The sequence below is a fragment of the Clarias gariepinus genome, chromosome 20 (genome assembly GCF_024256425.1).
Source record: "Clarias gariepinus isolate MV-2021 ecotype Netherlands chromosome 20, CGAR_prim_01v2, whole genome shotgun sequence".
Lineage (NCBI taxonomy): Eukaryota > Metazoa > Chordata > Actinopteri > Siluriformes > Clariidae > Clarias > Clarias gariepinus.
This window is the reverse complement of record NC_071119.1, coordinates 5,813,757-5,836,824: the sequence shown is the minus strand read 5'-3', so window position 1 is coordinate 5,836,824 and position 23,068 is coordinate 5,813,757. Positions and strand designations below refer to the sequence as shown.

The 23,068-nt window shown below is 40.0% G+C and overlaps 1 protein-coding gene across 1 annotated transcript; it reads left to right on the top strand.

Annotated features, from left to right (window-relative positions):
- Positions 1 to 6,496: 6,496 nt before the first annotated feature.
- Positions 6,497 to 21,450, top strand: LOC128508786 (CD209 antigen-like protein E). Its single transcript, XM_053480266.1, has 5 exons — positions 6,497 to 6,653; positions 14,872 to 15,127; positions 15,643 to 15,766; positions 20,965 to 21,077; positions 21,309 to 21,450. The coding sequence occupies exons 1-5, from the start codon at positions 6,497 to 6,499 to the stop codon at positions 21,448 to 21,450; spliced, it is 792 nt and encodes a 263-aa protein (XP_053336241.1).
- The last annotated feature ends 1,618 nt before the right edge of the window (positions 21,451 to 23,068 follow it).

Genomic DNA, 23,068 nt, shown 5'->3' with positions numbered 1-23,068 from the left:
TGTTTATGTTTACATTCTGGACCATTGCACAAAGACACTTCCACCAATTATTTTTTTTTAAATGCTCTATTGTACAGTATATTTCTATTTCTATTTTAATTTCTATTTTATGTACAGTATACTTCTATTTTTATCCTAGTTAACTTTACATTTTCTACCGTATTTCTTTTATTCATATTTATTTCTTATTATAAACTTTAATTCTCTTTTTAAGGTCACTGGAGGTCGTGTAAGCATTTCACTGCATATCGTACTATGTATGACTGTGTATGTGACAAATAGAATTTGAATTTCAGACAATACTCACTGTAATAAAAAATTTTATTATTGTATCTTTGGACTTTGTAACACTTTTGTTTCATATAATGTCATTCCACAAAACTGTTAGACTATTTTCCCTTGGCTTTTAAGATAGACACAAGTTCCAATGAACTATGATCATCATTAACCGCAGCTCTGTTTCACACATCAGCATGTGAAAAAATAGCTCACAGCAACAACCACATAAAGCACACGTGATGCACACATGCATACTCTTGCATGTAAAGAGGGCTTTTATTCAATAAAAAAAATTGTATGTGAGAGTCTTCAGGACAGATCTGTGATGTAGGTTTGGAATTATGGGCTCCTCAGGAGTTTGTGCTTTGTGGTTTCTCAGGACCAGCAGATGAAGGCAGCTGCAGTAAAGGCCTAGCAAAGCATCTGAAGGAAGGAAACTCAGGATTTGGTTACTTTCAACTCAGATCAACCCTTGTTGTTTGAACATACAGTGTAAGGAGAAAGGTCACAGCTTCAGACCATACAGAAAGGCTAATTAAAATGTAGAGTAAGTGTTAATGTCCCACACAGTTTTTTAAACTCGCACAGCATCTCCAGCTTTAAGTAGCCAGAAGCTCATTGCTCCTGATTACTTTGGAGCAGCTCTGTGGCTCTTTTTGGTGGATGCATGGTTGACAGACTAAGCTTCTGTATTTTGTATATGGAATTAAATATGCTGCTGCCAGGAAATGAAGTTATGAAAAGTCTTATTAGTAGCTTCTTGTGGTCAATGTGTGAAAAATTATTTGCACATATTTATAAAATACAACAGTTAAAGCAAAAACTCTTGTGGTCGAAATGTGAAAACAACAGAATAGCATACTGTACTGTAAGATGCACATTATTATACAAACATCTTGTAGCTTGAACTACTGTCAAATCTGTTATATAACCAAAAATGTTTATTACTTCTGTGAACACAAATATGCTATTTAACCACTGTCTGCTTTTCCTTCTCTCTAATAAATAGATGTAAGATCCGATGATGCAGCAGGCAGGTGTGTGATGGAGCTGCTTCACTTCAGGACTCAGTAATTTCTGCAGATCAGTGAAATCATTTTTAAATCATCATCCACATAAAATGTACAGTAAGCTTTTCAGGGTGAGACTGATAGCCACATGACTGTGTTGTGACTGTGTAGTGACCACATTAACTCCGTCCTGTTAAAGTGTGGTCACAGTGTGTCAGTTTCTCACTTGTGGCTTGTTGCATGTTTAGAATGAATGAACAGGAAATTATCTTTCAATGAAGCAGCGACACATCCAGTTGTTTATGCAGTGTGACTTAAGACAGCCACTCCGAGTGTAGTTTTACACAATTAGTTACTGGTACAAGTGTGTCTATACAGACTAATAAAAGAATGGAGCTGAGTAAGGAGATTTATGAAAATGTAAAAGTTATAGACAACAAGAGCGAACTTAGATAACTAGAGTTATTAGCGAACCCCAGGAAGCGCTGAAGTTCTTTGCGTGTCGTCGGGGCAGGCCTGCCCGTGACTGCCTTCGATTTGGCAGGGTCCATTTGTGTCCTAGACGGGGCAACAATGAAGCCCAGAAAGGAGACTGTGCTACTGTGGAACTCACATTTTTGACCTTGACGAACAGCTGGTTCTCAAGCAGCCTCTGGAGTACCTGACGGACGTGCATCTTGTGTTCCTTCAAGAACTGCGAGAAGATGAGGATGTCATCCAGATATACGAAGACACAGACGTTTATGAAATTCCTGAGAACGTCATTAACTAGGGCTTGGAACACGGCCGGGGCGTTGGCTAACCCAAACGGCATGACCAGATATTCGTAATGCCCCAATGGGGTGTTAAGGGCGTCTTCCACTCGTCCCGTTCTCTTATCCTGACCAGGTAATAGACGCTGCGAAGATCCAATTTTGTGAAGAATTGGGCCCCCTGCAGGAGGTCGGAGGCTGTGGACATCAGGGGCAGCGGGTACTGATTCTTTAAAGTGATGTCATTCAGTCCTCTATAGTCTATGCAAGGACGAAGGGTACCATCTTTTTTGGCCACAAAGAAAAACCCCGCCCCGTGGGTGATGAAGATGGTCTGATGATGCCGGCGGCTAATGCCTCAGAAATGTATTGGTCCATGGCTCTTCTTTCAGTATGTGAAAGTGAGAAGAGACGGCCCCGAGGTGGGGAAGTGCCAGGCAGGAGGTCAATAACGCAGTCGTATGGTCGCTGAGGTGGAAAAGAGATGGCCCGTGACTTACTGAACAAAGCCTTAAGGTCGATGTAGTCATGAGGGAGCATGGAAAGGTCGGGAAACTCCTCAGGGGGACCTGAGGCTAAGGTGGGACAAAGAGCAGATTTTAGGCAAGAGGTCAGGCAGATAGGACTCCATTTGAATATGGCATTGTTTCTCCAGTCCACGCACGGGTTGTGTCGAAAAAGCCATGGACATCCAAGCACCAACTGGCACTGAGCTCTACCCATGCCAAGAAAGGAAATCTCCTCCGAGTGATTCCCAGAGGTCCTTAGGGTTACCAGAATGGTGCATTGGGTGATTAGAGGGAGTGGCGTTCCATCGAGAGCGTGGACGGACAATGGGGCGTTCAGGGGAAAAGTGCGAATGCGTAGTTTCTTGACCTTTGTGGCACTGATCATATTCTGGTCGGAGCCGGAGTCGACGAGGGCATGGGCTACGTGGGCCTGATTGTCTAGGAAGAGCGTGACGGGAAGGACTGGATGGCCTCTAGGCTGCTGCTCTTGGGTGTGCCCCTCCAGTGTGCCTAGGTTCCCTAGGGGGGGGCTGGCTTTAAACAGGCATTGCAGACGCAAGTGCCCAACCTGGCCACAGTATGCATGCTCCCGCCTGCATCTGGCGTTGCAGTCGTATGGTCTGTCATATCAGTCGTATCTGTTCCTCTGGCGAGATCCGGGTTCGTCCAACCTGCATGGGCTCAGCAGAAGCGGCAACTGGCATGGTCAGTGAGGAAGAAGTCCCAACCCTATGCCCGGGCTGGCTAAGGGTGCGGTGCCTACGTCGGAGGCATGAATCCACTCGCCCTGCAAGGTCCATCAGCCCATTCAGGTCTTCAGGAAGCTGCTAAGACACCAGCTGGTCCTTGACTGGCTCAGAGAGCCCATTCAGGAAGGGGTCATAAAGTGCCTGAGTGGCCTACTGAGCGGCGGCCGCCAGGATTCGGAACTCAATAGCGTAGTCATAAGCGGATCGGGAATCTTGACGGAGCTCCAGAAGCTGCCTAGCAGCCTCCCTTCCCACATGCGGTCGAATACTCTCTTCATCTCCTCTGTGAAGGTGCTGAAGGTGGTGCAGCAAGGGTCGTTAGCGTCCCAGACGGCCGTTCCCCACTCCCGGGCTCTCTCCATAAGCAGGGTGATTATGTATGCCCTCTTGAGCGCTCCGTAGGGTTGGAGCTCAAGTAACAGATAGCATTGTGATAAAAACGAGCGGCAGGTGCCAGGGTCTCCGCCAGAGGGTTGAGGATTCGGTAAGCGAGGTTCGTGCCGTGCTGGGCGGTCATGCTGCGCTAGGGGTGTGAGTGTAGGTGGGAGGACTGAACAAACCTGCTGAAACTGGACTGACAACTGTGACAAACTTTGGGACAAAGTGTCTGCTGGGTCTGCCATGGCCGCAGTGTACTGTCACGGAGGGGGAAAAGTGATGTGACGTCAGAGGATCCTCCGTGGACCCGAATATGGAAGGGCACGAATTATCCTCGGATGAAGCGCGGAGCACGGCCAAGCGCTATGCGGATTCCTGACGTAGGTCTGTTTTGCGATTGAAGATAGAGGGGCAGGGAACTCCGACTCACTTCCGTAATGAGTACGAGCACGGTGCGTGTCGCGGGAGGTCCTTCGAAGAGGCAGAAGTCTTCTTGTGCTGCGGTGGAGCCGTGGACCGAAGAGCTCAATCGGCGTCTTTAACCAGGTAAGGGTCGATAACCAGAAGATCCAGTAATCAGGTTACTAGTACAGGCAGGGTCATACACAAGAATTAGTCCGAGAGTCAGGCAAGGTAAACAGAAGGGACAAGACTAAAAAGGAATCCAAAGAGGAGCTGGGTCGGCAACGAGTCAAAATCCGGGGAATCAATAATACTCTAAAAGGTAAGGCACACGAGCGAGACACTGCGGCACAGACAGGTGCGCTCAGCTTGCTTTTAAAGCCTAAGGATGGTGCTTAATCAGATCCAGGTGAGCCGTGATGAACACTGAGCGCGCAGAAAGCTCCGGAGTAGAGTTAGGATTGCGAGGTGCTTGTAGGAGGGAGCTGGCTCGTGACACTCAGACACTTAAGAGACTTTAGACTGCCCTCCAAAGTGCTCAGGAATTTCTACTCCTGAACCATAGAAAACATCCTGATGGGAAGCATCACGACCTGGTTCAGGAACAGCACCATGCAGGACAGACGAGCTCTACAGAGGGTGGTGCGATCAGCTGAGCGCATCATCTGCACCAAGCTCCCTGACTTGCACTCAATCTACAGCAAGCGGTGCTGGACCAAGGCCAGGAGGATCGTGAAGGACCTTAGCCATCCCAACAATGGACTGTTCTCTGTGTTGCGGTTAGGAAAGCGCTTATGCTCCCTGAAGGCTAAAACAGAGAGACTGAGGAGGAGCTTCTTCTCGCAGGCGATAGGGTCTCTCAACCATACCACTATGCAGAACTAATACAATCTTTTAACATCAATGTTACACTTGTCTACACTTACATGTTTATGTTTACATTCTGGACCATTGCACAAAGACACTTCCATCAAATTAAAATTTTTTTAAATGTTCTAATGTACAGTATATTTCTATTTCTATTTTTATTTCTATTTTATGTACAGTATACTTCTATTTTAATCCTAGTTAAATTTAATGTTTCTACCGTATTTCCTTTTGTTCATATTTATTTCTTTTTATAATTCTCTTTTTAAGGTCACTGGCGGTCGTGTAAGCATTTCACTGCATATCGTACTGTATATGACTTTGTATTTGACTAATAAAATTTGAAATTTAAGACAATAATCACTGTAATAAAAAATTTAATTATTGTATCTTTGGACTTTGTAACACTTTTGTTTCATATAATGTCATTCCACAAAACTGTTAGACTATTTTCCCTTGGCTTTTAAGATAGACACAAGTTCCAATGAACTATGATCATCATTAACCGCAGCTCTGTTTCACACATCAGCATGCACGCACACATGCATACTCTTGCATGTAAAGAGGGCTTTTATTCAATATCGAAACTCAGCATTTGGTTACATCCAACTCAGATCAACCCTTGTTGTTTAAACATACAATGTGAGCAGAGAGGTCAGTTTCAGGCCATACAGGAAGGCTGATTAAAATGTAGAGTAAGTGTTAATGTCCCACACAGTTTTTTAAACTCGCACAGCATCTCCTGCTTTAAGTAGCCAGAAGCTCATTGCTCCTGATTACTTTGGAGCAGCTCTGTGGCTCTTTTTGGTGGATGCATGGTTGACAGACTAAGCTTCTGTATTTTGTATATGGAATTAAATATGCTGCTGCCAGGAAATGAAGTTATGAAAAGTCTTATTAGTAGCTTCTTGTGGTCAATGTGTGAGAAATTATTTGCACATATTTATAAAATACAACAGTTAAAGCAAAAACTCTTGTGGTCGAAATGTGAAAACAACAAAATAGCATACTGTTCTATGAGGTGTGCATTATTATATGAATATCTTGTAGCTTGAACTACTGTCAGATCTGCTATATAACTACACATGTTTATTACTTCTGTGAACAAAAATATGCTATTTAATCACTGTCCTCTTTTTCCTTCTCTCTAATATATAGATGTAACATCTGATGATGCAGCAGGCAGGTGTGTGATGAAGCTGCTTCACTTCAGGACTCAGTAATTTCTGCATATCAGTGAAATAATTTAAAAATCATCATCCATATACTAATCAAATGTAAACTTCTCAGGGTGAGACTGGTAGTCACATGACTGTGTAGTGACTGTGTAGTGACCACATTAACTCCTTCCTGTTGAATTGTGGTCACAGTGTGTCAGTTTCTCACTTGTGGCTTGTTGCATGTTTAGAATGAATGAACAGGAAATTATATTTCAATGAAGCAGCGACACATCCAGTTGTTTATGCAGTGTGACTTAAGACAGCCACTCCGAGTGTAGTTTTACACAATTAGTTACTGGTGCAAGTTTGTCTATACAGACTGATAGAAAAATGGAGCTGAGTGAGGAGATTTATGAAAATGTAAAAGTTATGGAGAACAAGAAAGCTGATTTCAGTGACAACGAAAACTCATATGAAAATGTTTATGAGAATCAGGACAATTGGGAGACCCAGAGACCCAGAAACTTTAAGCAGTCTGTGAGTTCAGGTAAAATGCACTCACACCCAGAAACCTGTCTATATGTGCTCATCTACTGTACTTAATTTAGTTAACTTGTTTAAAATGCAACTATCAATTACTACAAGGCAAATGTAAAATTGAAAATATATATATATTTATATATTATTTTAAAATGGTGCTATGTAGTTTAAATCTGAAAGAAATGCACACACACACACACACACACACACTGTTGACTAAGGCTATTGTTGACTGAGGACACTGTTAAACATGTTTGTGGCGATTTTATTTCTAAAACTAACAAGTGCAGTCAAACCCCTCACAGCAAAACTGTTTGAATTCTATTATGTTCAAGTTTAGCTATAATGACTGTGTAATTCTCCATTTTCTGTTGCGTTGTAGAAGTGCAGGTCCTTAGCAAAAAAACTAACTGGTTGCTTGTGCTATTGCTTTGACTAACTTGTACAGTAGTGAGCCCTTTAAACAATATATAATGTTAATATTAGTATTATCTGTTGAATCTTTCTCTCTATCTCTCTTTCTCTGCATGCGCAGCAGAGTGCAAGTAGTGTGTGAGAACGATTGCCGTTTTGCCAGTTTTTTCTCCATTTAATGCAATTTTTTTTTTTAAATAACACTTCGGATCTACTTACTTTGTGGTGCAAATGAGTGAGTGTGTGTGTAAGTTTGTGCAGCGTAAGTCCCCACTGATGAAACACCTAGTGTCTTTTAGGAAAATGTTTTTTTTATGATTCCCAAAGATGGTCTAGATGAATTTAATGTAGTTTTGAAATTTAAAGTTGAAGGTTTTGATTACAGCATCTATGTATCCTCTGACATAAAGTCTTAAAATGTGGTCTAAAAAAAACATGGTCATCTAGTACAGGCTTTCCAGAGAGTCAGCACGACCCTGGCATTGCTGAACGGCCGGGGTGAGAGGAAGCTGAGTCTGCTGTAGCGAATAACAGGGCTCCCATAGAGAAAACAGTCAATGGATCACATTCCTGAACACCCTCTCCCAGCATACATGGCACCATCCTGATAACCTTATCTGGTTTGCTATCTTAAAGGGGACGTCTGTAAAACTAAGAAACTCTACAAGGCCAGATGCTTTGAAGTAGACCCCGAAACCGAGGGTGTAAATCGGCGATCCGGTAAACAAAGAAGACAGTTTTACAGCTTCACCCCGAGCTGGGGGGGAGAACTCATCACACCTGGACACTCTCTCGACCTCCGGAAAACATGCCTTTCCATCAACAAAGGCATACGGCATGGACACTATTTTAAACATCTTTAAAGTGTGCCAGTAGGGCAAAACGTATTCACATATATTTACTCAGTTCCTTTTATTCCTGTGTATATGTTTGATTATTCTGCATAACTTAAAGGTGTAATCAGCATTTACAAACATTTTTATTAGATAGAGGAAGGAATGAGTGGGTAAGATATGTAATGTTTGGTGTCAATCTCAAGCTGGCTTTATTTCAAGAATGTTGGTAAACATGGGTAATTGGTAGCATGAACATAGCTCATGCAAAATTACTTTGTATAAAGTATTAAAAACTCCAACCGGATGGGTCACACGTGACAGCCGAAACACCTGGCTAATTTATGCACAGAAAAAGGAACCACGTGAGGCGTGGCTAAGCCCTGCAATCACATCTGATTGGAGGAATCACCTGTGGGACAGACTGACCCCCAAGGGACAAAAACCCTCAGGAAGTCGACAGTGTAGAGAAGAAGAGAAGTTATCATCACAACTGCAACCTACAACATCTCCGAAGCAGCTCGGGCTTCGCCCTTGCAGGCGCTGCGCCGCCGCTGCTGGCGTCATCCGCTCTTCAAGAACTCTCAACGAGACTTCGTGCCAGAACTCCAAAGTCCCGCAACGAAGGAAACCTCAGGAGAAGTTTCAGAGCGCAGCCACCGAAGGGCTTTCCCGACAGACGTCATCTCTACAACAGCGCACCAACCAATCAGCAACAACGTGATTCCCTTCGCTGGAGGCGAACCAACAAATGAGAACAAAACATAACGCAAGTAAACAAACAAAGCTGCATACCTTGCTAAAGTGGGTGCTCGTTTCATAACTAAACCGTAAGATTGAACCCATCAAATAAATTCTCGTTTCTTTATAAAGAACTGCTGTCTTGGTCATGTATCTTAAAGTCTAAACATTTGCCCAGATCGTGTTACCTTGCTCATAATTGCTAAATACTAGATTTTGTGTTATAGCCGTTGGCCATGTGATAACCGGAACTGGTAAGATACACTAAATTTTGCTTAACGCTGGACGGGTAGTCGATAAAGTGTACATTATAAATTTTGATTCAGTTAATCAAATTAACCCGAATCGTTAAAGATTCGATACAACTCTGACCCAGAGCTAAACATTACTTATTATTGATGAAGGATGCGTTGCCATTGTGTCCACATTAAAATGTCTATATTTATTGGTGGACAATGCAACCATTATGCGTTGTCTTTATTATGTAAACCTTACATATTAATGATGAAGAATGCCGGCAGCCATTCATTGTCATTATTACGTTAAAACCGTACACTGCTTAGATTATTCCCCCTGCGACTACCGCTCGCTAGGAGACCCAGAAGATGCTATTGAGAATAAGACTCAAACCCAGCTTGCAGCCCAAAAAACCAAGCTCTGTGTCCAGCTGACCAAGCTCTGTGTCTTTTGGGCTGCAAGCTGGGGATCAACTCGACCAAAAAATAAATAAATAAAAGTGATCCTGATGCAAGGTTAGATACACTTGAGGAAAGCACAGGGATACAGAGCACTGATGTTGAAACATCAATCACTGCACCAGCAACAGGGGACAAGGAAGATATCGAGATGGAAGATAAGCTTACCTTTATGTAATGAGCACTCTGGCTTACTTGGGTGGATGCATGGTTGACAGACTAAGCTTCTGTATTTTGTATATGGAATTAAATATGCTGCTGCTGGCTTCTTGTGGACAATGTTTGAGACATTACTCGCACATATCTATAAAGTACAACAGTTAAAGCAACAACTCTTGTTGTCGGAATGTGAAAACAACTGTACTATGAGGTGTGCATTATTATACAAACATCTTGTAGCTTGAACTACTGTTAGATCTGCTATACAGTATAACCTTAAAACGAAGAAGAAATAAAGATAGGAAGGCAAACAAACCCCCCAAAAGAGTTCTAGGATGGATAAAGGAGCATCAGACAGTGAAGGCTATTTATCAGATTCTGTTTTAAATTTAATCCTCAAGAAGAGCACCAGTTATGCACACAGCAGACATCATCAAAGATTTTCTTAAACACACCAAGCAGAGTAAAAGACAAATTCCCAGAACCTAAACAGTGTCACGATCGGGGTGTAGTGGCAGGTGTTGAACGCCGTGGGCGGAAGGAGCAGGCATAGAGGCAGAGGGGTGGTGTAATCAAAAAAGAGTCTTTTAATGATGTTTGAACACAAAGTATAAATAAAGACACAAACAAAGGAACAAATAAAACTCAAACAATACTAAACTCTGTGCTAACAGGGGCTCTCTGGCAAGACACAGACTGGAGAACAAACACACGCCCTGTGGCGAGACACAGGCAGAGGGAGACAAACACACGCCCTGTGGCGAGACACAGGCAGGGGGAGACACATAACACGCCCTGTGGCGAGACACCGGCAGTGGGAGGACAAACATAACACGCCCTGTGGTGAGACAGGGCCTTGAACCTCATATGGCCTCCCACAAGAAACTATGGGAGTTGATAGAGACCCATGAACTAAAGGACACATGGAGAGCTTTTAACGGAAAACAGAGACAGTACACATTGACTCATTTTGGAGATAACATGCTCTCGGTGTCAAGATTAGATCGGTTCTATGCTTTCAAACATCACTAGTTTTTGTCCCAGTAGGCATTTCAGACCACAGCATTGTGTTATGCACGAGCAGCAAAAGTAATGTAAACCCTAAAAGTGCCTACTGTCATTTTAACACTGCACTTTTAAAAGATAAAAATTTTAAAAAGTCTTTTATCCATTTTTGAAACATTCTTAAACTAGAAAAAGTCGCTTTTATCTCTCTATAGCAGTGGTGAGATGTAGCGTAACACAAATTAGAATGTCACAAGAGACACTGCTGGATCACTGAAAGCTTTAGCGATAGGAATGGTGGAGCTCCAGCGCTTTGAGCACACAGAAAATCAGGGGCATATTAAAGCTTCAAAAAGAAAATCATCGATCTTCTTCTGTCGTGAACAAAAATAAATGGACAGAAAGTCAGGGGATCTCCTATCGGGGCCCACTGAAATTTATAAGCAGACAGCCAGCTTCTACTCTAAGCAGTATAGCAAAGAGTGGTCAGGAGCACAAGCAGTAAAGGGGAGCTTTCTCAGTAATCTGCCAAATCTCCCAGAAAGCACAGCCACTGAATTTTATAGAGAGTGGACCCTTGGGGAGCTTCAGGAGGCTATTCAAAGCATGGAGAATCACCAGGCGCCAGACATGGATAGTCTCCCAGCAAAATTTTACAAAGCCTTCAGGGCAGCAAATTTAAATTTTATTTGTCACATACACAGTCATACACAATACGATATGCAGTTAAATGCTTAGACAACTGCTCGTGATCTTAAAATAAAAGACTATGAATAAGAAATAAATATGAAAAATAAAATATAAGGTACATTTAATTAAGAAAGAATAATATAAAATAAATAAATAAATAAAATAGCAAAAAAAAAAAGCATGAAGGATGCAAGCTCCCTTTGAGCTGCAGGAGGACTGTCTTGACCTTACTGCCAAAGAAGGGAGATCTTTCAGACCTGAAGAACTGGCGCCCAGTCTCACTGCTATGCACTGACTACAAGCTGCTTTTAAAAACATTAGCCTCACGAATAATTGAAGAAAAGGAACAGATTACTCACTTTGACCAGACGTTCTGTGTGCCTGACAGGTCGATAATTACACCTAATTTCTGACATTTTGGTTGTCTCAAAAATTATTGGGTTTAAAGAATGGTTTCGTCTTCTTAGATCAGGAAAAGGCTTTCGACAGGCTGGTTTTACAGCCATGTTCAAAACATTGTACAGTGAAATAGAGAGTATACTTAAGGTTAATGGTGGTTTATGTGCTCCTTTTAGAGTTTACAGAGGTATCAGGCAAGGCTGCTCATTGTCTTGAATGCTGTACTCATTAGCAATTGAACCTTTTTTAAACAGCCAACTGAGAAGCCAACTCTGCGGTCTTAACATTCTACATTTTTAACCCCCCTATATGCAGACCATATGCAGACAACTTTCACTACTGTCCTGTAGACCTTTCCTTTCATTCTCGCTGATACTCTTTTATTGCACAACGTACCTAACACTTTTCTCCACCCACTCCAATCTGCCTGTACCTGCATCTTCACCTCCTTTCCACACTCTTCATTGCTCTGGACCATTGACCCTAAGTACCTTAAGTCCTGCACCTTCTTTACCTCTGCTCTCTGTAGCCTCACTGTTCCACTTGCGTCCCTCTTATTCACACACATGTACAGTGGGAGCCTCGTCAAATAGCCGAGGCCATGTGAATGGCATGCAAATGACATGTTGCTGCCCTATGGACGGCGCGATCCCCCCTTCCTCACATTTCACAGTAAAGACGCGCATTCAAGCCCTATTTGTTTATTTACATGGTGCCACCACTAGATGGCACTTTGTTCTTATGAACACATTAAAACAAGCAAGCAATTTAGCTGCACTGAGTTGCAATCACGTGATTTTAACAACCCACCCGCACACAGTAGTATCCTGAAGGTGATTTCTGTCCTGTGATAACAGGCGCTAACCCTCTGGAGCAGTTTAGTTTTTTAGTTTTGTTTTCAAGTGTGAATGTTTATGGTGATTTAATCTGTCTCTGCTGCCGCATCTATTGACAGTTGTGATAAGTGATTAATGCCCCATAAGATCTTTGATGGGGGAACGTTATGCTGGTTAAATGAATAAAGAAATACTGATCCGTATGGGCAGATATTTGCTCCAGATATTATGTGCCATTAATCGATTTGTTATGGCAATTTTTGACTATCAGAGAAAAAAAATATCAGTGAAAACAAAAAAAAACGAAGACAAACCCACGCAGAAGTTACATTTTAAGCTTTACTTTGCAGAAAAATATTATCTACCAGTGTATTAAACGGAAATAGATAAAATACACTATAATGTAAAATGCTGTACATAGCCCGCGTTTGTATTCCGTACCTACAATGATCGGTATAGATAAATTACAGATGTTGCCTTATCTCTAAGGATTATTAAGGATGTCTTTAAAAACATTGCAATAAGTAGTTTAATTAATTAATTAATTAATTAATTAATTAATTTTAAAGCATAAGCATCATGGGTTGTGTGTTGAGTGATTAAAAAAAATCTGTTTTATTAATCTTTTTTTTTTATTATCACATTATCTATTTATGAAACTATGTTGACAATGTAAGAACTCGCTATATATGAACATAGTGCATAAGGCTGCCTGGACACTGCAGTTAACTAAAGTAGTCAATGCTTCACCAGGTGGGATTATACAGCATTGCAACCATCTTTTTAGAAGGCGCATGGGGGCGTTTATGGGGCGGGGCATTGCTAACTGCGTCATCGTGGGGGATCACATTCCGTGCACGGATCTAGCATGGACTTGTCATAGTTCTGCCATGGACCTGCCATGCTCCAGGTGTCTGTTTGAAGTTATTCCTCAGGCTAACTTTTATTCTTCCGCTTTCCAGAGCATACCTCCACCTCTCCAAATTTTCCTCCACCTGTTCCCTGCTCTCGCTACAAAGCACAATGTATCTGCAAACATCATAGTCCATGGAGACTCCTGTCTTACCTCATCTGTCATCCTGTTTATCACCAGAGCAAACAAAAAGGGGATTAGAGCCGATCCTTGATGCAGACCCACCTCCACCTTGAACTCTTCTGTCACACCTACAGCACATCTCACCACTGTCTTACAGCTCTCATACATGTCCTGTACCACTCTAGCATACTTCTCTGCCACTCCAGACTTCCTCATACAACACCACAGCTCCTCTCTCTGCACCCTGTCATACGCTTTCTCTAAATCTACAAAGACACAATGCAACTCTTTATTACCTTCTCTGTACTTCTCCACCAGCATCCTCAAAGCAAATACTGCATCTGATGTACTCTTTCTAGGAATGAAACCATATTGCTGCTCACAAAGCCTCTGTAATTGCCACAGCTCTGCACATCTCCCTTGTTCTTAGGCACCAATGCACTTCTCCTCCATTCCTCTGGAATCGTCTCACTCTCCAAGATCTTGTAAAACATACTAGTCAGAAACTCTACTGCCACCACTTCTAAGCACTTCCATACCTCCACAGGTATGTCATCAGGACCAACAGCCAACACTATTACAGTATTAAATGTTTAAAAACCCAAAGTATTGAGTCGAAATAATTTCCATCTCTGATCATTTGCTATGGGCTTTTTGTTTTTTTCTTTTATGGAGTCTTATAGACAAACATTAATGCAGATGAGCTGTGATGGGAATGGACTTTTATGTTATAGATGATCAACATGCACAGATGTGTATTTACTGTGGCATCATGTGTTTTTCTTTTTTTCTTGGATGTTTTTTTTTGTACAAACTTTGTTGCAATACATGTTGATTTTATGAATTCAGTGTTAAGTCACTATCTAAATTCCAAAATTAGGGAAATAAATAAGAATATAAAAAGCTTCTTAGTTTTGCTGCATAAAATAAGAGGCAGGTACAAGTCCTCCGAAGGACTGTGTTCTGCAGGACATTCAGTAAACTAAGCAGCTCATTACCTAATACAATTGAAAGGGCAAAGGGTCATTATGCTGATTACTTTGTTTCATTAACCAATGCTTACTAATTTGATAGCTTTTTTTTTTTTTTTGCAATTTAGAATCTTTTTTTTCACATTGTCAAAAACTATTTTTTGGCATTTTGTACAGAACTGTACATCTTGTAGAATACTTTATATTTTTTTACTTATGCAGTCATTGTGATGCAAAGGGAGAACAGGTGACATCATTTGCAAGTCAGTTTATTTAAAAGCAGCCCAAACCCATCACTGCATGCCTTTAAAGCAAAGGGAGGAGTTTCACAATGTTGGCTAAAAAGAGTTGCTGAGATGTTCTCTAATTCACTGCTGAAAGTGTTTGGTTTAAATAAAACTGTTGAGAAATAAACAAAATGTATATTTGTGTCGATATAATTCAAGGAGGAGCCACTGCATGGGGCAGGTGTTACAGAGGGACTGCAGTGTGTATGCTGCTGCTGTGTGTTCTCCTGTTGACTGCCATCACAGTGCTGTGGATCAAATACATCACCCTGAATACAGAAAACAACCAGTTACAGACCAGTTTCAACAACCTGACTATAGAGAGAGACCAGTTACAGACCAGTTTCAACAACCTGACTATAGAGAGAGACCAGTTACAGACCAGTTTTAACAACCTGACTTTAGAGAAATGCCAGTTACAGACGGACAGGACACCCTGTGATTTGTGTAAGTAGATAGACTTAACATTACATTTTCTGCTCAACAGTTAAATGTCCTCTATGGAAATCCATGAGCTGTCTTAAAACTGGGACATCAAGATCTTACATCCTCTCATATATTCCTCAATTTAATTTCATCAAGCTCTTAGAATGAAAACATCTAATTAATGTTGGTGACACTTTCCCGGTTCATAGTCAAAGCTCAATATTTTATAAACTATGGATAATAATAATAATAATAATAATAATAAGAATAATAATAATGCTTTTTAACTTGGAAAAAAGAACAAAGGGTAAAAGCAAGCTTTCTTATTTTACATAATAATAAAGAGCCCATAAAAGGTCGATTTATGCATGTATTAAACATATATTTAATTTTATGGCCCATGTAGTACAAAGAATTTCATGACCTTACACAAAAAATAGATTAGAAACTATGTTTATATCTCAGGAAATTCTCTCAATTTATCTCCACAGACAAAGAACATAGGAAGTGTTTTGTCGTTAGCAGTCTTTATTTCATGTCTAATGAGGTTAAGAACTGGACTGAGAGCAGACAGGACTGCAGGGACAAAGGAGCAGACCTGGTGATCATAAACAGCAAAGAAGAACAGGTGTGTATGTATGTATGTATGTATGTGTGTGTGTGTGTGTGTGTGTGAGAGAGAGAGAGAGAGCGAGTGAGAAAGAGACAGAGTGTGTGTGTGTGTGTGTGCGAGGCAGAGAGAGAGAGAGAGAGAGAGAGAGAGAGAGATTTGATTTGATTTTTCACAACTGACTTTATTTATCTAATTTTCAAACTCACATTTATATGGTATTAAAGTATTGTTGTTTTAAATAATTACATAATTGAGTTTGTAATAGATATATGAATAAATAAATAAATGAAATAAATAGATAGATAAATCAATGGTTAAAAACATTAAAATCAACTAAAAATCATTCCTCAGTGAAAAAATTGTGTGAATTGCGGTTATTCATTTACTATGGTGCAAATTATTTCATTGAAGCACCACTGTTGTTTGAAACACTCAAGATTTTCCATCATTTTATAAAACCTGTATTCCAGCCACAGTCTGGACCTAATATTACAGCGCCACACCTCACTGGCCTCCTGACCTGCTCTTCCATTCATTTAGTTATTCCTGCTTACATATACAGCGAGTTTAGCTTCTCCCAGCAGGAAGTTTAGTAGTTGCCATTTTACACGGTTAATTTTTTGGTAGCCTACACCCAAAATAAAAATGGTTCCTGAGAACTTTTCTTTAAATTAATTAAAAACATTTGTTAAAATTCAAGAAAAAAAAAACTGATGAGTCTGTTACATTGTAAAAAACAGTGAAAAATAGTTTCGTTTCTACGAACAAAATGGACATTTGTTTAAGGTTGCAGAATTTAAAACAGTAACAAATGCATTTACTGCTATGGCCCCGTGTAGGATTCTCCACTGGAGATCAGCAGTACGCTTTCTGAGTGGAGGTTTGTACAACACTCTCCACACTGGTATAGTTTGTTCATTTAGAAAAAGTCTGTTTCTCCACACAGTGTCTGGACAGTAGCAGAGTTAGTTTCTGTTGATGACCTTGACACAGTTCTTGTATTGTTGGTGCTGGCCTTCAGTAGAGGACCAGATAGTTCACCATAGACAGGCTTTAGAACCATCTCTGGAAAAGGGTCCTGTTGGTTACTGGCCATGATGTAAGTTCTTAAATCCTGTTGGTTACTGGCCATGATGTAAGTTCTTAAATCCACAGGTCCAGCATTTTTTGTGTGACCCGTCTCGACTTCAGATCCAGAAGGGCACTCGCAGCTTCAGTGTCTCTCAAGTTAGGTCCTGCTGCTTCGACTATCTGTTGAATTTAGTCCAGCTGAGGCGATGCTTTCTATGTCAAACCTTGCTCCGTTGACTAGGGGTTGTTCTTGGAGCCAGTGTGTAGAGTCTGTAGGTATGACTTGAGTCCACTTAAAAAGTTTCCATGATTTAAAAACCTACTTCCCGCCATACCAGTTATTTCGGCCCTATCAGGTATTTTTGAGCAAACTGTAATCGAAAGGTTGCAGTCCTGCTCGCCAAATGAATTAAACCCTGCCCCCCCTCCTCTTTTTGCAAAAATAAAATGCTTTGTGGAACCCAGTGAAGTCGGTCCCAAAAAAAGTCAACAATTTTTGTTTGTATGTATGACATAGCTGGGCAGGAGGTTCCATGGATGCTAAACAATGCCACAAAGTAGAGGCAGCAAGGTTATTAGCGAATAACACCCTGCCTCTGTATGAAATTTGTAAAAGTAACCACTTCCACTTGACCAGCCTCCCTTCTACTTTCTCTGCTTTACCTTCCCAGATTTTTTTGGTAAAAAGTGCTTTGCCAGCAAACACATCCAAGACCAGTGCTGAACCGAAGCCTGTCCATGACTTTCCAGAGGTACTGGGGTTCAACACGATCGAACGCTTTTTCCTGGTCCTGGCAAATAAGACCAGTGTCTAGGCCCATTGAGCTGGAGATGTCTAAAACATCTTGAATAAGGCAGACATTGTCTACCATTGACCTTCTGGGCACACTGTAGGCTTGGTCTTGGCATATAACTTGGTCCATCACCTCTCTCAGCCTGTTAGCTAGTGCTTTGGATAACATTTTATAGTCTGTGCAAAGCAAGGATACAGGATGCCAGTTTTTTATATCCTGAAGGTTTCCGTTCTTTAGTAGTAGGGTGATGATTGCTCTGCGACAGGACAGTGGTAAGCATCCCTCAGCGAAACTTTCATTTAAAACTTCCAGAAAATCATCAGCTAAAATATTCCAGTAAGTTGTAAAAAATTCTATAGTTAGTCCATCGATTCCAGGAGCCTTTTGGCCCTGCATACTCTGTAGTGCAGCATAAAGTTCATTTGTAGTTAGAGGTTCATCCAGGAGTTTTCTTCAGATACTCTTCAGAGATTTTTGGAAGATTCTCTATGAAGGAGTTGAAAATGTATTAGTTGTCTTTGAACTCACTGGTGTAGAGATCGGAATAAAAGTGCACAGCCCTTTTTCTAATGTCAGTGAGTTCCGTCAGCTCCTGTCCCGTGTCTGGTATAGAAGGGAGTCGATAATCCGGCTTTGTCTATTTTTCTTTTTCAGACAAAAAAAATAACTGGTTGGCGCATCCATTTCTGTAGCGTTCTGAAAACGAGACCTTACTATTGCTCCATGTGCTTAAATACCCAGAAGGTCTGATAAAGCTGTTTTTTCGGCTTTGAGGGCTTCAATTACTCAATGCAATCGAGTAATGACCCATGTGACATTAAGAGTGTGCTGTTGACATAAAAGTACAATTTCAGCTTTTCCACAACCCCACTAATGTCTGAGAGAGGAGAACTCTTGCTTTCTTGTTTTAAAAGCCGACCACATAAAATTTAAAGCATCTTCAAAACTTTTATCAAAAATTAGGGAGTTGTTAAAATGCTAGTAGGCGCTTTTTTAAAAGACATTTTGAATAAAAACCTTGCATAAAACCAAAGAGTGATCTGTGAAACCGACAGGCATTATGATACACTCTTTAAAAATGTTATATTGATGCTTAAAACAATAAAACCAGTCTAGCCTAGCTAGAGAGATTGCATTATTCTGTATGTGGGACCAGGTATATTGTCTATCTTTTCCATTCGACATTCTCCATACATCTATCAGACTGTGGCTGTGGATTAGCTGGCTGAGAGCTCGCTGTGAGGCCGGGTGGCGCTCTCTATGGTTTCTGTCTATGCTTTCGTCAAGGGTACAGTTAAAATCACCAGCTAAAATTAAAAAGTCGTTAGCTACATGTATTTAACTTGTTATGTAATGTATTAGAGAGCAATATTTTGTCTGGACTACTTGTCTGGACGTGGATATTTATAAAAATAAAAGTAAACTTATCAAGGTTGGCTTTGACTAAGAGAAGCCTTCTTCTCCACTGTATATGATGAAGGGTTGAACCTTGTGAAGAATAGGAAGCCCATGTTGTGTTGTGGTTTAGCACAACCTGCCCCGGCCATTCCCTGTTCCAATCTCCTGCGTTTTCTGCATCACTATGTGTCTCTTGTATAAATAGAACATTAATACATTTTACTTTTACTAGTTCATACACCATTGGCCTCTTTTTTTTGCCTCTCTGGCCCCGTTTAGATTTAAAGAGGCAATTTTAAAAGTAATCACGGGGAAAGAAAAGAGGTGTAATGTAATGACACTTAGGAGGATGAGGTAGTGGATAAAGTTTTTCTTGATCATTTTTTTTTTTATGGCGGTGCTCTCCTTTTAACTTGGGGAATAATTTCCTCAGCCTGAATATTTCTTGTTGAGTGAATTTGCAGTTCGTTTTTTTGTTCATGTGTGATTTGGCAGATGCACAAAAACCTTTTATGTCAGGAAAGAAGAAGTTTACTTTTTTTCTTGACGTTTTCCATTGAAGGTGGCCTTTAGGAACTGCTGAATTTGTTTGGCTGTTTCAACAGTTTTTTTTTAATTAGATTGTGGACTCAGGTCACACTTAATGTCTTCCCACTCACTGTTGTTGCACTCTGGGATTGTTTCTATTAATTCTTTATTTTCTTCAAGGTAATTTTTCTTTGTTTGCCTTTTACTATTATTGTCTTTTGTTTTTCTTTTGGGTAAGTTCTGCTTGTATTTGTTCTTTGTGTCTGCCCCATTAATACTGCACTGTGCCCCGCCTTGCTCTATGAAGGATCTTTAGTACTGTTTGCAGCAATCGAGCTATCCAGTACAGCTCGAAGGTACAGCAACTGTACCATCAGTACCGTCAGTGCCTGTAGGATCCTGCATCAAGTCGGTCGAGCTAGCGCACTCAGTGCTCTCGGGTGTGTTACACATGCATTTGTCCTTAATAACTGTCTCCGCAGTACTGATATTTTTCTGACTGACAGTCTATTTCTCTTGCATGCTTTTAGAGACCGTTTTGACTCTCCATACTGGTCTCAGTGCTCTCAGCACTGGTTCTGTCCTATCCACTGACACCTTGGCCTGGGTCAGGTTCACTCCGAGCTGCTTTCTCAGGGCATGCTCTGATCACATGCCCTTCTTGTCCACAGCCGATCTCTCTTGAGTGTCAGATGTGGCATACAGGATGTAATCAAAGTCGTCCACTCTCACATGAAATTTCAGGTTGATTTCCTGCTGGTTATTGGGTATCATGTACACATGTCTTTTATGAGACACAGCATGTTTCAGGAGAGGGGACTTGCACCCAGACAATACTTTTTTAATTGAAACTATTTTCCCATGTTGTGACAGTTCGCGTTTTAGGAACTCGTCACTAATAAACTGGGGTACGTTAGCTAAAGTGATCCATTTTGCGGGTGTAGAGAGCGGGTGAACAGGAATGAAATGCTCATTCACTGTGATTCCCGCCTCTATCACCGCATTCACCTTCTCTAACTTATCTATAAAGATTACAACAGCGCTGTTCTTCCCCCACTGCCAGAGCAACTTCTTCCACTGAACATGGAAAATTAGCTGAGATTTTAACTTCGTGTCAGCTGAGTGAAGTCTGCAGCCATTCCACTACACACACACACACACACACACACACCGACTGGCACAAGCGCCGGCTGGGTAAAAACACAGTACTTCCTATAGCTTGTATCTACTCACCACACACCATGAAATAACTAATCTCTATACATAGAGAAAATATTTACAACATTAATAATTTAAGACGAAAGAAAGATCACTAATGTACACACGCTCTCACGCTGCCGCTCACCACTCCCAGCATGCACTCAGAGAGAGAGAGAGAGATAGAGATGAATAAAGCCTTTTTTATTGTGTTGTTATTTACAGGAGTTCATTAGTAAACAAAAGGTGAATGGCAAAGTTCAGGCTTGGATTGGTCTGAGTGACACAGAGAAGGAGGGAGAGTGGAAATGGGTGGACGGTACACCACTGACTACAGAGTAAGTACTGAGATACTTTTTGTGTTTCATTTTAATATGCAGTACAGTTGACAAGTGTTGTCCTGCTGGAAAAATATTATTTCTTATTGTATTTATATGTACTGTATGTACATACAGTACATGTTCAATGTAGATCTCAGTAAACTGAGGCTGAGAGGATTCAGTTAAATGTGTGGAATTGGAGGAACATGAACACTGATCTGAGTCTAATTCTGATTCTCTGGGTTTCAGGTTCTGGAATGAAAAGGAACCGAATAATATAGGTGATGAGGACTGCACTGAGTTTTATAGTGGTGCCAATGGGAACCTCTGGAATGACCAGAAATGCTCTAAGAAACTAAACTGGATCTGTGAGAAACATCTTTCACAGTAAAGTTTATAATTTCACAGTGAAAAGGCATTTCTATATAAATTGTATCAAATATATAGAGTTTAAAATTATATTATTACCATTAAATATTTTAATGACAGTTCTGTCTCAGTGGATGTTGTGTTTGTCAGAGTGAACTTAGTAATCAGTCACGTGGCTCTATAGTTATCTATACAGATATTGCAGTGTATAATATTAATTCTAAATAGAAAGAAAAATATTATTTTACTTATATGTAAATATAATAAGGAAAATGTATATATATATATATATATATATATTTTAATTTTGGACGATTCTGAATATTTTATGTCTATTTTATAGATTTAAATGTGATGTATTTTCATTTGGAATATTTGCCACAAGACATGTATTTTCTGCTTGCGTGTGTGTGTGTGTATTTTCTGTATTTGGAGTGATTTCGTTAGTGCATGCTTTGTGCTTTTATTTTGATAATTGTTTAACCACATGTATGGACTAATGTAATTTCCCTCTTTGATCACTGATTGAGTCACCTGTGACCAGTGGTGCCCTCTGTGTCATATACTGTATATAATAACACAATTTTTTTAATAAAAAAGGTTTTATCTATACATATGATCAGAACTTGCTCTTTCAATGATATCTTTACATTTCATATATTGGAGGACCCAAAGTCAGAAAATCTGCCCGTCTGTCTGTATGCATATCTAAATTTAACACTTTGGCTGATTTGCCTGAAGTTAAACGTGCATAACAAATTGCATGATGAGTAGAAGTAAAGTATTGAGCATTTATGTGGAAAATTACCCTCTAAAAAATAAAATTGTGCTGTACTCAATTTTTTGGGTGAAATATTTTTACACTTAAAAATATTAAAGTAAACATAAAAGTTGCAAAATTATGTAAAATTTACTTCATAAATTGAGTACAAGTCAGTACAAAAATTAAGTAGACCTAAATAAATTGATTTAGTACAATGATGTACAAAACTAAGTAAATGTAATGAAAATCAGAAGTTGATGCAATGGTTACCCAAAGTGAAAATGAGCAAAATAATTGAGTAGATATGATTGAAATGCAAGGTAGAAGCAACTGAAAATTAGACTATTATTTAAATTAATTTCAATATTTTAGTTATTATTATACAATAACAGAATTAATGTTACACTTAATTTTTTAAATTACTGTATATTTACCCTTTGCACAAGAAGTATTTTAATTCAGATTAATGTATATACTGTAATGACACCAAATTATAAACAAAGAAACAACACACACATTACCATTTTAATTAAACATTTATTTGCCAAATTTGACATGACGTCTTAACTCAATCTGGTTTACTTTGCAAATGACATGTAACAAGATCATAAACAATGAGCTAAATTGATCTCAAAAGTAAACAGTCTTACAAACAATACATCTGCCACAAGTATTATATAGTTAACATGTGGAAAGTAGACTTTTGTATTAATTCAATTCAATTTTATTTGTATAGCGCTTTTAACAATTTACACTCTCACAAAGCAGCTTTACACAATCAAAAGAATTAAGTTTGTATGAAATGTGAATGTGTATGAATCTAAATGATATGTTTGTCCCTGATGAGCAAGCTGAGGACGACAGTGGCAAGGAAAAA